The 12,583-nt window shown below is 44.7% G+C and overlaps 1 protein-coding gene across 5 annotated transcripts in view; it reads left to right on the top strand.

Annotated features, from left to right (window-relative positions):
- The window catches only part of SPRED2 (sprouty related EVH1 domain containing 2), a 114,953-nt gene that overhangs the window by 68,878 nt on the left and 33,492 nt on the right, over window positions 1–12,583 (top strand). Inside the window, exon 2 of one of the 5 annotated variants that reach the window (XM_072768633.1) lies at window positions 12,099–12,131. The exons of the other annotated variants lie outside the window; for them this stretch is intronic. Coding sequence (XP_072624734.1) covers window positions 12,099–12,131 — 33 coding nt within the window. The remainder of the gene's footprint in view (window positions 1–12,098; window positions 12,132–12,583) is intronic. 5 annotated transcript variants of the gene reach the window in all.

Genomic DNA, 12,583 nt, shown 5'->3' with positions numbered 1-12,583 from the left:
TAGGGCTGGTCAAGATCCAGGGGTCCTAGATGAAGCCTAAATCAGAAATTGAGAGGGGCATCTGGGTGGCCCAGTGGTTGAGCATCTGCCTTTGGCTCAGATTGTGATCCCAGGGTCCTGGGATTGAGTCCTCATGGGGAGCCTGCTCCCTCTGCCTGTGTCTCTGTCTCTTTCTCTGTGTCTCTCATGAATAAATAAATAAAATCTTTAAAAAAAGTTTAGGGATTCCTCCTTGCTTACCCCTTTTCTCCCACCCCCCACCCCCATCGGATAGGAACACGCTTAGTGAGAGCTGAATAGAACTGGCTGTTCCACAGAAGGTGGGCAACAAGGCTTCTGTCAAGGAAACTTTTTTTTTTTATGATTTTATTTATTTATTCATGAGAGAAACAGAGAGAGAGAGAGGCAGAAACACAGGCAGAGGGAGAAGCAGGCTCCACACAGGGAGCCCGATGTGGGACCCGATCCCGGATCTTAGGATCACGCCCTGAGCCAAAGGCAGACGCTCAACTGCTGAGCCACCCAGGCATCCCTGTCAAGGAGACTCTTAGCAGTCAAAACCATTTGGGAATATAACTGTGATTCATGTATTTTAGGGTTTGGTTAGGCTTTTAGACTGGATTGGGAATCCCGATGCTCACCATTTAATGTGTTTTTTTTTCCTGTGGGAAAAATATAGTCCAGTTTACAAGAAAATTTTTAGACCAGAACTCATTGGTGACGTTGAGGGAGCCTGGACCAAACCAGCACCGAGTTGCTTTATCAAAGGTCTATATAGTAAATGTCTCTCCACATTGACTAGTTAGGCAGTTCTCCATTACCTTTTCTTAACATTTTTTTCCTTTCTCTCTGAAGGTAATGAAGATTTGGTACTGGAGCATCAGTCTTGAGTCAGTTGAGTAAAGCGCACAGGATGAACTATTTGGGAGAAAGGGAGCAGCACATCCCTTTTCTCCTCTTTGCCTGCATTTGGTTCATAAATATGTCTTGGGGATTTTCTTCCACGTGGCTAAAGAGCATCTCCCATTTGTGGATGGGTAAACCCAGCTAGATGGCTACATTGTGTCTGTTTTTTTTAAAGATCTTATGAAACTTGTTAAAACTCCATTTTCATTTTTTTTTTTTTTTAAGAAATACTTCAATAGTTGTGTTTGCTCCTGAGAACCTTATAATTGCCCAGTGCTACTTGTACCGAGAGAGCATATCTGTTAGTTTGTTGTGGTTTCAGGTCTCTGTAGTTTCAAGGGTTTTATTTTCTCTCCCAAATCAAAGTATGTTTTTGGGGGAACACCTGGGTGGCTCAGTGGTTGAGTATCTGCCTTAGGCTCAGGGTGTGATCCTGGGATCTGGGATGGAGTCCCACATTGGGCTCCCTGCGTGGAGCCTGCTTCTCCTTCTGCCTCTGTCTCTGCCTCTCTCTCTCTCTCTGTGTCTCTCACGAATAAATAAATAAATAAAATCTTTAAAAAAAAAAAAAAAAAGCGTTTTCGGTAGCATTTTGCTCCTGCAAGTTTTCTGATCTGCTTTTGTAGAGTATTTGGGTGACTTAAGTTTGCTAAGCCCTCTGGCACAGCTGAAGGACTTTCAAACCCCCCCCCTTTTACACAAAGTTTAAAGGGGTGGCCAAAATTGAAAGGACCTCAAAGGTCATTGGACCCTGTCCCTCATTTTGCATATGAAGAAACTGAGGTTCACTCTCAGATTGTAGAGTCTGGGTATCCCACCCAAGAGGGAGAAGGAGTTGTGCAGTAGAGGTTGTGTCTGCTGACTGATCTGAATGAAGATGGTGCCTCTACTGCTGGAAGGGTTGAGGAGGACCTCCCAGCCTCTCCCCCAGCTCGTCATTTCATTCACGTGGCAGTGTCATTAGTGATGCCTCCTCATTTCTCCATATGATTCCTTTGACAGTCAGTTTCCTGTACAAGAAACTGGAAGAGACCGGGGCAGCCCGGTGGCTCAGCGGTTAAAGCGCCTGTCTTCGGCCCAGGGTGTGATCCTGGAGACCCAGATTGAGTCCCACATCAGGCTCCCTGCATGCAGCCTGCTTCTCCCTCTGCCGTGTCTCTGTCTCTGTCTCTCTTTCTCTCTCTCTCTCTCTCTCTCTTTGTATCTATCATGAATAAATAAATAAAATCTTTAAAAACAACAAAAAAGAAACTGGAAGAGACCAACGAGAAGATTTTATACCCGCTAGATCGCCTAGGTTAGATACGGGAAACCTGTGTCACCACATAGGAACCTTTGAAAAAAAAAAAAAATGATGTGGGATGTTTACCAAGATTAGATCTTAGTCATTTATCTGCCCCCAAGGCCAGTGACCTTGAACAACTCCCTTGTGTCTGGATTACAGTTTTTCTAAGCAAGGGGTCTGGAATAGATGGTTTCTACAATTTTTTTCCCCTAGCTTAAAAAATATACATATCTGACTTGTTTGTGTAGCTCTTCATAGTCTTGATTGAAGACCTAAACTCCACCCTCAGGCCCACCTGTATCCCGGGCTCTACTGGGAAAGGAAGAGGTCCAGAATTCTTCGGGGAGAACAGATGCCTTGCATGTGCTTTGTTTCTTTGTGTTAAGCTTTTCGTCTCTGTTAAAGGAGGTGGCGGAAGCTTAGAAGAAAGGGAAAGAATGAATTGGTAATTCTTGCCATCTGAAAGGGCATCTAGGTCCAGTAGATCCTTCGGGAGCAGAGGCAGGGAGGCTCCTAAGAGCTAGTCAGCCTGTTGCTAGCTCAACATTCTGACTGACTTTCTTCTTTCTGGGCTACAGTATCACTTTTGTGTGAGAGCAGGTTTTATTAAGGACTAGCTCATAAAGGATATTGTAGATTTAGGAATTCGGTAATTAACATAGTTTGGTAATTTCCTGACCTTTTCACCGTGGTTTCCTTCAGGATGGGCAGTGAGGGGAGTAGCAGATGAGCAAAATGAGAAATGTGACCTGGACCACATGGAAAGTAGGCTGACTTTTTAGTACCATTATCAACATCTTCTAGGTTTAGTGTTGATCTCCATTTAGGATGATAGTACAGCAGTAGGGATGCCTGGGTGGCTCAGCAGTTGAGTGTCTCTGCCTTTGGCTTAGGTCGTGACCCCGGGGTCCTGGGATCAAGTCCCACATGGGGCTCCTCTCAGGGAGCCTGCTTCTCCCTCTGCCTCTGCCTCTGTCTCTGCCTCTGTGTCTCTCATCAATAAATAAATGAAATCTTAAAAAAAAAAATAGTGCAGCACCATAAATTTTCTTTTTATGAAAGTCTTCAGCTGTTGAGAAAGATAGAAAGAAGTGTACAGTCAACACCCAGTAGCTCCCGTGTCTGCAGCTAACATTTTGCTGTTACTGCTTTATCACCTGGGCATCTATGTGTCCACCCCTCTCTCCGTCCAAGATGCCGTGTTGTATATATATTTTTAAATGTATTTCAAAGTAGGTACAGATACTAGTCTGTTTCTCCCTAAACATTTCAGCATGTGGATCATTAGATACTCTCTTCCTTTGTTTTCTCTAATTCAATGAGAAAGAAAGCAAAGACATTCTGAGAAAGTCAGACTTGGAAGTTCAAGGGCTGCAATTTAAAGACCTGAATTGGAGATTATTAACTTTAAACAACTCCCTTTGCCATTTGTGTTTTGAAGTACCAGTGTTTCTATTACATATATACTTTAATGTGGTGAGAGTTAATTTTCCCTAGTAATCTGACATTTCCATTAGCTGGCCTTTGGGGGTTTAAATGTGGATCGTAAATACCATTTTTGGAAGGGTGTGTAAAACAGAGGGAAAGTCAAAGAAAATTATTGCTTTCGGAGTAAAAAGTAGGGGAAGAAGAAAGAGTTCTTCAGGGGTGGGTTATTTTGTTTGTTTTAAGTTAGTAATCCTTTGATCTTGATTAATTATGAACTCCACTGAACTCTGGGCTCAGCAAAGCAGCCGACAATAAAAGCAAAATCATAAACCTAGATTCAGACTTCGGCCTCTCTCCTCCCGGGCCTCCCTCACCCCCACTTCCTACTGTGTGATCACCCTGAAACTCGGCCCTTCAGGACAGAACTATTCCAGTCTGAGAAGTAGATTCATTATATTTCAGTTCGAATATACATATATTTTTAAAGTAGTTTACCCAGGTCCAAGTTGTCCTGCTCTGGTGAAATTTTTTTTTTTTAAGATTTTATTTATTTATTTAAGAGAGTGAGCACCTGCACAGAGGGAGAGGAAGAAGCAGGTTCCCTGCTGAACAGAGAGCCGATGCAGGACTGGATCCCAGCACCCTGGGATCGTGACCTAAGCCGAAGGCAGACACCCAGCCACTGAGCCACCTGGATGCCCCCTGCTCTGAGGATTTTTGATAAAAACTCAGAAATCTTCAGTATCTACTTTAACAACTTTAATAAGCTGTTATGATTTAAAAAAAAAATCTTACCCTCACTTGCTAAAATGGTTTGCCTGAACCTAAAATTTCCCGTGTTAACATCGAGATGATCTGTGCATAATGCAGAGATAGAATTCACATTGAAATAAAACACACGCATATACATGTATATGTTTAATCTTGTTGCTTCAGTAACTAGCCTTAGCAGATATGATTCCTTTCCTAAGCGTGCGGGTTACAGGAGCAAGGAGCAGAGGCAGGCTGGCAACACGTCCACTTGGGTTTGGAAGTCTTGTTTGGTATAGATTTGCCTTGAAAGCAAGAGTCTAAATGTGAGTTAGACCCCTTTTGTGCTAGTATAATTCTTACTTGTGACAGAGCAGAGAATCATTTGATGCTGAGCTTTACAAAAGAAAGCTTTTCCAGAAAATTTTTTGACTTTGTTGAATTCAGTGGAATTGTAATTTTTTTAAAAAATTAAAAATTGTATCATATTTACTTCTTTGTTGTCAGAGTTTAATATTTGGGAACCAGTGTTTTAAAACTCAGATCAGGGCAGCCCGGATGGCCCAGCGGTTTAGTGCAGCCTTCAGCCCCGGGCCTGATCTGGGGACCCGGGATCGAGTCCTGCATCAGGCTCCCTGCATGGAGCCTGCTTCTCCCTCTGCCTGTGTCTTTGCCTCTCTCGCTCTCTCTCGGCCTCTCCTGAATAAATAAAAATCTTAAAAAAGTAAAATAAAACTCAGATCATTTAAACTCTTCCACAGCCTGCTATCAAGGTAATTAATTACCCCCATATAGATACTGGACAGATAAGAATATAGAGGTCCCATGTGGTTGGCCAGGACACCCACCTAGGATTTAAGGGCTCATGCTCAGGGATCTCCAGCTCCCTGATTCCCACCCCCCCTCCCAGGGTGAGGAAATTAGGATTTCTGCTATTAGTAGGAATTAGAGCAAAGAGTCTTCAAATTTCAAGAAAAATGGTTAGTTTCTTCACTGATTGTGTATCCCCACACACACACACTCACAGTAAACTACCAAGCCTGTCCTTCCCCATCACTCCAGGCTTGACCTCAGCGGGGCCTTTCTTCTAACTGTATGCATTAGTTACCTCAAGAGGTACTTGCTCAGGAAAGTTATATTGACGCAGGGAGAGTTGCCAAAGAGCCATTAAAAAAAAAAAAAAATCTGTCTTTGATACAACTTCTGAAATTGCCTTTTCGCGTGCAAAGTTAAGATTTACTTCAGCAAACACTTCATTTGCCAGATTTAAAACTGCCCAGTGTTATGGTTTTAGGTTGTATATTAGCAGAACAGCCCTCATGCCTTATCTTTATTGTGCCCTAGTTGTAAGCAACTCCTCATCACGGATATTATATATTTAGTATTCTTGTGGCTGCTGAATTTAAGTGCTGGGTATATTTATTTTATTTTATTTTTAAGATTTTATTTATTAGAGAGCACAAGCAGGGGGAGGGGTAGAGGGAGAAGTAGGCTCCCTTCTCAGCAGGGATGTGGGGATGTGGGGCTTAATCCCAGGACATCAGATCATGACCTGAGCCAAAGGCAGATGCCCAACCAACTGAGCCACCCAGGTGCCCCTAAGTGCCGGGTTTAAATGTTGGCAGGAAAAGTTTTGTTGTTTTTCGAAACTACAGCTCCATTCCTAAGACATTTGATATATTAAATCAAAAGATTTTTACAGAAGAAGAAGGAAAAAAAAAAAACCCAAGAGCAGGATAAGTAGGATCCAGCCGAATCACTCTTTTCCTGTGGAGGATTCATACTTGTTCAAACTACAGGCGATAAAAGTTAGAGGTGAAATGAAAAATTTCATTTTGAGCTCAGTACAGTGGACTGAGTTTAATATAACTTTGTAAACCTTGCTGGGAAGGAAACTCAGAAAGGTGATTGCTGGCAGGCCCACGCACTGCTGTGGGCATCTCCACCTTCTGTTCACACACCACAAAGGTTGGCCCTTAGACTGGGGGCTCTTGGCTGAGGTCGGGGCGCAGAGGCTCTCCCTGGCCTCGGCTGGCTGTCCGGTTTTCCAGCCTGGTGGAACTGTCGGGTGTGCTCCCAGGGCAGTGCTCCCAGGCTGCAAGGATGTCAGAGGACCCCTCAGTGCCTCTGGTATTTCCTCAACTATTTCCTCAAAGGCCTTGTTAAGCCACTGTAAAGCGTATGAGTCTAACGTCCAGTCTTGATCTTTGTCCTTTTTCTGTCTTTGTTTCATTTCCTTTCCTTGGCCATTACGGGTCACCAGACAGAGCAGCAAAGAAAGAGGGAACAGAGCGGTGGATGGCACGCTGCCTGGTACCCTCCACGTGGGCCAGCCCTGCAGAACGTCCATTCCTGAGGACATCTACAGGGCAGGTGCCTTGGCCCCGTGTGAGAGAGAATGTGCCAGAATGTCCAGTGCACGTGCTGCTTTGGCTCTTAAGGCCGGAAAGTGTAAAGTAGCACTTGAGATTAGAAAATGTGTCTATTTACAGTGTTGTAACTTAAAGGAAGATATTACAGAGGCACGGAGCAGGCTAAATTGGCACTCTGTTCAGGGTATGGGCATTTATTTTGAAGCCTAGATTCATTCACTGGCTTTGTCAACTAGGAGTTTGCGATCCTTTTTCTAAAGGAGTATTTTTGTATTCAGTGTCGATAGGAACGTAGAAATACCAGTGGCCGTATCTAATGAACTTGTGAGCTTTGGTTTTAAGATTACTAAAAGTAATAATCGTTCGTGTCTTGCTGGCAGTGTCCTTCACAATAATGGAGAAAGCAACCCTTTCCATTATGTGCATTAGAAAATGGTGTGTGGGTGAGTGAGTCTATTTATACGCTTCAGTGTAGCTAGGTAGCATAAACAACAAAGATGCTGTGTTCATATGTGGCATTTGAGGATGGGAAGGGACGTGCCCCATACCTCCCCCTCCGAGGGGGGGACTTGGAGGGCTCTAGTGACTTTGCAGAACAGCAGACAAGACTAACGTGGGGATTCCGCAAACATTTTCTCATACCCTCGCTCACGGGTTCTGAGCCCAGCACACAGTAAAGGAGGAGAACCTGTTCACACCCCTCTGGGGCTCCCATGGGACCCCAGGCTTGGAGCCTGTGCTGGTTCCTGGATGAAGTCCGTGTAAGACAAGCACCCACTACTACCATGACCTTTTGGGTACCACATTTATATATTGGGGTTCCGTTCCTGGAAACTCATTACATTACCATTTTTAAAACACCTGCATTGGCCCTGCAGATAGAACATAGAACAGCTCTGTCGTAACACCCTCTGGGGGCTTTGCTCTCTGCAAGGGCGAGATGAGCTGTGGCGTCTCAGAGAAGCGGCAGTACAACGAAGATGTCCTGTCTCGGTAAATCTGGCCCTGGGGAGAGTGCTTTGACACCAGGCGTCCAAAATCATGGTGTTAGTACCTGTTCGAGTATGTGGGTCCTTTTCCCAGCAGACACGGGGGTAGGGCAGTCCCCAGCACGACTGTGTGGCTGATGTCACAGATGTTCAGTAACTGTAGGGAGGGCTTTTTCTTAAGCAATCTTAGCCTACTTTTCAGCTTCCCCATCTCCAATATCCTGCAAAGCAGTTTTCTTTATGAAGCAAATGTTGGACATTCAGAAAATTCCTTCTATGCTTCTAATGCCTGCTCATCGGTGTTTGAGAGGAGAGCTGATGGCTTTGCCAGAATTGGCTGCTGCCAAGATCTAGCATGTTTAGTGGGCTTTTCGTGCCACGGTTTTCTATAGTGGCCTAACTGTACAGACTCCACATTTTAGTAGACATTAGGTGGACAGAGCAAGTGTCCTACCTCTAGTGGCTGGTACAGAGCTGAAAACTGTGTTAGCACCCTGCACAGAACTACATTATGGATAACTTCTTGCCTGTAATTTGAGAATGTATACATTTCTGAGACCAGAGCAGTCCACTTTTAAAAAATAAAGTAGTTGGTACTCACTGAAGTGTCACCCCTCCTGAAACCACCACCTGCTTAAATAGCATATGACCAATATCTGGCTTCTCGGTGCATTTGATTCCGCTGAAATAATTTGTTGATTCTAATTTTTTTTTTTATTTTTTTAATCTTTATTCATGAGAAACACACAGAGAGGCAGAGACAGGCAGAGGGAGAAGCAGGCTCCATGCGGGGAGCCAGATGTGGGGGACTTGATCCTGGGTCTCGAGGATCACGCCCTCAGCCAAAGGCAGATGCTCAATCGCTGAGCCACTCAGGCATCCCGATTCTAATTTTTTTTTAAATGACGAGGCCTGTATTTCCTATTTCTGCACACATAGAATACTTGATATACGCATATGATCAATAACATCGAAGACTCTGTAAAATCTATAGGCACGAGGATGAGAAGGGGCGGGGGACAGTGCGCCTGGCTCCCCTGGAGGACCTGTGTCGTATTTGGCTCAGCGGGCAGCCGCTGGGTGTGCAGGGGAAGGGGGCCTGAGAGCCAGGATCCCGGCTAATACCCCCCCCCCCCGCCCCGGGTGTGGTCGCGGTGAGCGGGAAGGAAGGGGGCAGGCATGCTGAGCAGAATGGGGAGAGAAAGGAGCCGCCTCGGCAGATGAGGGCTGGCCCTGAGGCGGGGGCCCTGGGCACTTTGGGGGCCGAGTAAGGGGCCCAGGCTCCGTCCCTGGGGCCAAGCGGGGCAGGGGCAGGAGCACGGCACCGCCTCGCACATGGCAGGTGGAATTCTTTTCCTCTACAGGTGTGCCCGAAACGGAGCCTCAAACCAAGTGTCTAGAAATCCGACTTGCATTGACAACTGCAGGAGCTCCGTTTTGGGATTTTCTTGTGTTGTCAAGGGCCTGACAGCCTCCCTGCTACTCTGCTCTCTGCCAGCTGAAAAGGGCCGGCCGTCTGGAAACCCACTCCTTTGTGGCCAGGGGAGCTGGTCTTCAGAGGACCTGTTTTGTCCCCAAAGTCAGACGTCTAGCAAAAAATAATTATGATGGCTGCAACTTACTGAACTTCCCAGTGTCGAGCACTTGGCCTCTAGCACTCTTCTCACCCCCTGAGACATGCCAGCAGGTCTATCCTCTCTGGGGTTTTTGCAGATGAGGAAACCTGAAGCTCCACCAGAGGATTCTTCAGCTACGGAGGTCAGGGTGCCACTGAACCTGTCTGGCTCTGAATGGCATTTACAGACCGAGGTGCCTCATCACCAAGTCCTACGATTCCTTTGTTTGCTTTGTTTACTTCTATATTGTGGGCCAGGCAGGGCCTGCTTTGAATCTGGAAGAGAACTTAGAACATAAAAGCCAAAGACCCAGACCTTGCTGTGTGCCCCCTTGGAATCCACACCTCCAAATAAAAAAAAAAAAAATCTAGTTTTGAAATTGTTTTGCCTCCCCATCCTGCCATAGGATGTCCCCACCCTCTGTTGCACACTGACAGATCATAGAACAAATCTTACTTTTACAGATAAGCCCATGTGTTTGGAATGCAAAGCTTTTTCCTCAAAGAAATGACCTTTAAACAGCAGGTCTCCAGTTCAAGTCATAAAAGCCACTTTTACTCACAATGCACTGAAAGAGTATGATACTGTTTGGGTGGTACTAGTCAGGTCCCATATGTAGTGACACGGAGTCTTTGGGGCACTTGAGCTCCAGTTCAGACACTAGGGCTCCATTCATTTGGTATTTAGATCGACACGTGGAACTTCACCAGATCCTAATGACTTACACTGGTTTAAGCAGTTGCTGCTTGCAGAAGCATTTTTTTAAAAATTTTGTTATTTTTGACAATAATAGCATTTTAAAAATTTCTTCTGAAGCATACCAGCACCATTTTTTCCCTGTGCAAATTTAAAAAAAAAAAAAAAAAAAAACTAATCTGCCCTTGCCCTTCCTGTCTCATCCTCCCCCAAACAAACCAACATCTGGCTTAAACATGTTGTTTAATTCTTTCCAGAAAGAGACAGAGGGAAGGTAGGAAGGGAGTTTTCATCCCGTATACCTTTTTGGTAGTTGAGTTCACTGATGTTTCTGTTCTGGGTGGGGTGAAGTGCCTGAGTAACATAAATACAGCACAGATAGGAAGCAGTTGGCATGTGGCCATGCAGCTGGATTATCCAGACATCCTTCACAGCTTTTAGTGCAACACTTTATCCCCTGGCTTGTTTTAAATAGCCAGATGCCTCCCTTAATGCTGGCTGATGGGGTTGTTGCCGGAGAAGATGGGCTGGGGGGGGCTCTGTTCCCCACCCCCCCAGCACGCACACCCCATCACAGAGAGGTCTATGCTCTTGGGAAGGGACACAGGAGGAATTAGGGCCAGAGAGAATGTGGCAGGCTGCAAGCAAAGACCAGAATTAGCAGCTCCTGTAGTCTGGAGGCCAAGGGGTGGAGTATTTTTTTTTTTTTTTAAATCTCCAATAAATGAATACTCTTTGGAAGTAAGTTCATGGCACCAACATAAGTAATGCCAACTTCCCTTTTTCCCTGTTTACTTTATCCCCTCAAAGGAAAGGAGACAGCAGACAGCTGCAACACCAAAAAATGTAAAAAAAAAAAAAAAAAAAAAAGTTTTAACAAGAGGTGTGTAGAGTTTCAGATATTCACCTTGGCCATTTCCTATCAGGATGAACCCATAGTACGTTCCCAGAAGATCTGAGAAAGCCGTGTGTTTCATCTTGGAGAGTTACAAATTCTGGGGACCTTTAGTTTTTCTAGAATGAATGGAGTATGGGTGGGAGGGGGAGGAATGTATTTTCAACTTTTCTGCATGTAACTAATCTAAATGAATGTTATCAAGAGATTAGGAATATGGGTTTGAATCATGAGACGAGCGGATTAATGAGAGACACCACCTGATTATTAAATTTACTTTTCTTGTTAATGAAATCTTTATCCTATCCCAACTAAGCTATTTTGGCTGATAAGCGAATGAGTATTGAATATTTTTTTTCTTGGGATCCCTGGGTGGCGCAGCGGTTTAGTGCCTGCCTTTGGCCCAGGGTGCGATCCTGGAGACCCGGGATCGAATCCCACGTTGGGCTCCCGATGCATGGAGCCTGCTTCTCCCTCTGCCTGTGTCTCTGCTTCTCTCTCTCTCTCTCTCTCTCTCTCTCTCTCTCTCTCTCTGACTATCATAAATAAATAAAATTTTTTAAAAAAATGCATGCTATGAATATTTTTTTCTTGGAGATTTTGCTAGCTACTAATAACTTTTTAATATTTAAATATGTAAATATTATGTATCTAGCCCATTCATTCCACAGCCTACCACATATAAAACACATGCTGTGGGTTCTAGGAATGTAGCAGTGAACAAAAAGCGCAAAGGCTCTGCTCCATGAAGTTTACATTCTAGTTGGGAAAAGTGGGCAAATAGGGTGGATGTTGTTTTAGTAGCATGTAGAAAGATAAAGAAGGATGAGAAGATTTAAGAGATTGGAGGGTGTTACTGTATATAAAGCAGAGAATCTTCCCTGATGAATTAATCTTGGGCAGAGACCTGAATGAAATAAGGAAATGAGCTGAGTTAGTGGGGAGAGAAGGGTGTGTGTGGGGAAATAGCAAGTGCCAAGGCCCTGAGGTCATAGTGTGCTTAATATGGAGGACGAGGGCAATGGGACTGAGGTAGAAAGAACAAGGAAGAGAGTGATAAGTGCTTGAGTTTGATTTTTTTACTCGGAGTAATGTAGGAAGCTATTTGATGGTTTGTTTGAGGAAAGTATCATAATCTGACTCACCTTTCTATTTTCTTAGGACGTTGGGCACGTGTGGACATAGGAAGGCCAGGTAGGAGGCTGTTGAAATAGTCTGAAACATGATGGTAGCAGGGATTAGGCCAGTGTCGATGGGGGTAATAAAAAGTAGGTTCTGGCTGTATATCCAGGAGACAACCCAGTAGAATAAGAAGGTATTGAGAATTAAGAGTTCAATCTGAAACATGTTGCTTGAGATGCCTGCCAGATGCCCTAGGCAGTTGATTTTACTGACCTGAAGCTCAGGGAAGAGGTCTGGGTGAAAAAGTGAATTTGGGCACTATTAGGCCCTAGAAGAATTTTAGGTAGGGTGGTTGGCCCTGGCTTGGGCTATGGATGGTTTAGCCATAGTTAAAGGAGAGAGTCAGAGATTACTGGTGCAGAGTAATAGTGGGTACAGGTGCAAGGTCCCTTCTGACTTTGCCTATTTCCCCAGGGCAATTAAAGGAAGCTCATCCATCATCCGAGAGGGACAGGCTAGGTGGA

Source organism: Canis lupus, chromosome 11 (assembly GCF_048164855.1).
Source record: "Canis lupus baileyi chromosome 11, mCanLup2.hap1, whole genome shotgun sequence".
NCBI classification, from domain to species: Eukaryota; Metazoa; Chordata; class Mammalia; order Carnivora; family Canidae; genus Canis; species Canis lupus.
Note: the sequence above shows the minus strand (reverse complement) of the source record. Positions and strands in the feature narration are given on the sequence as shown.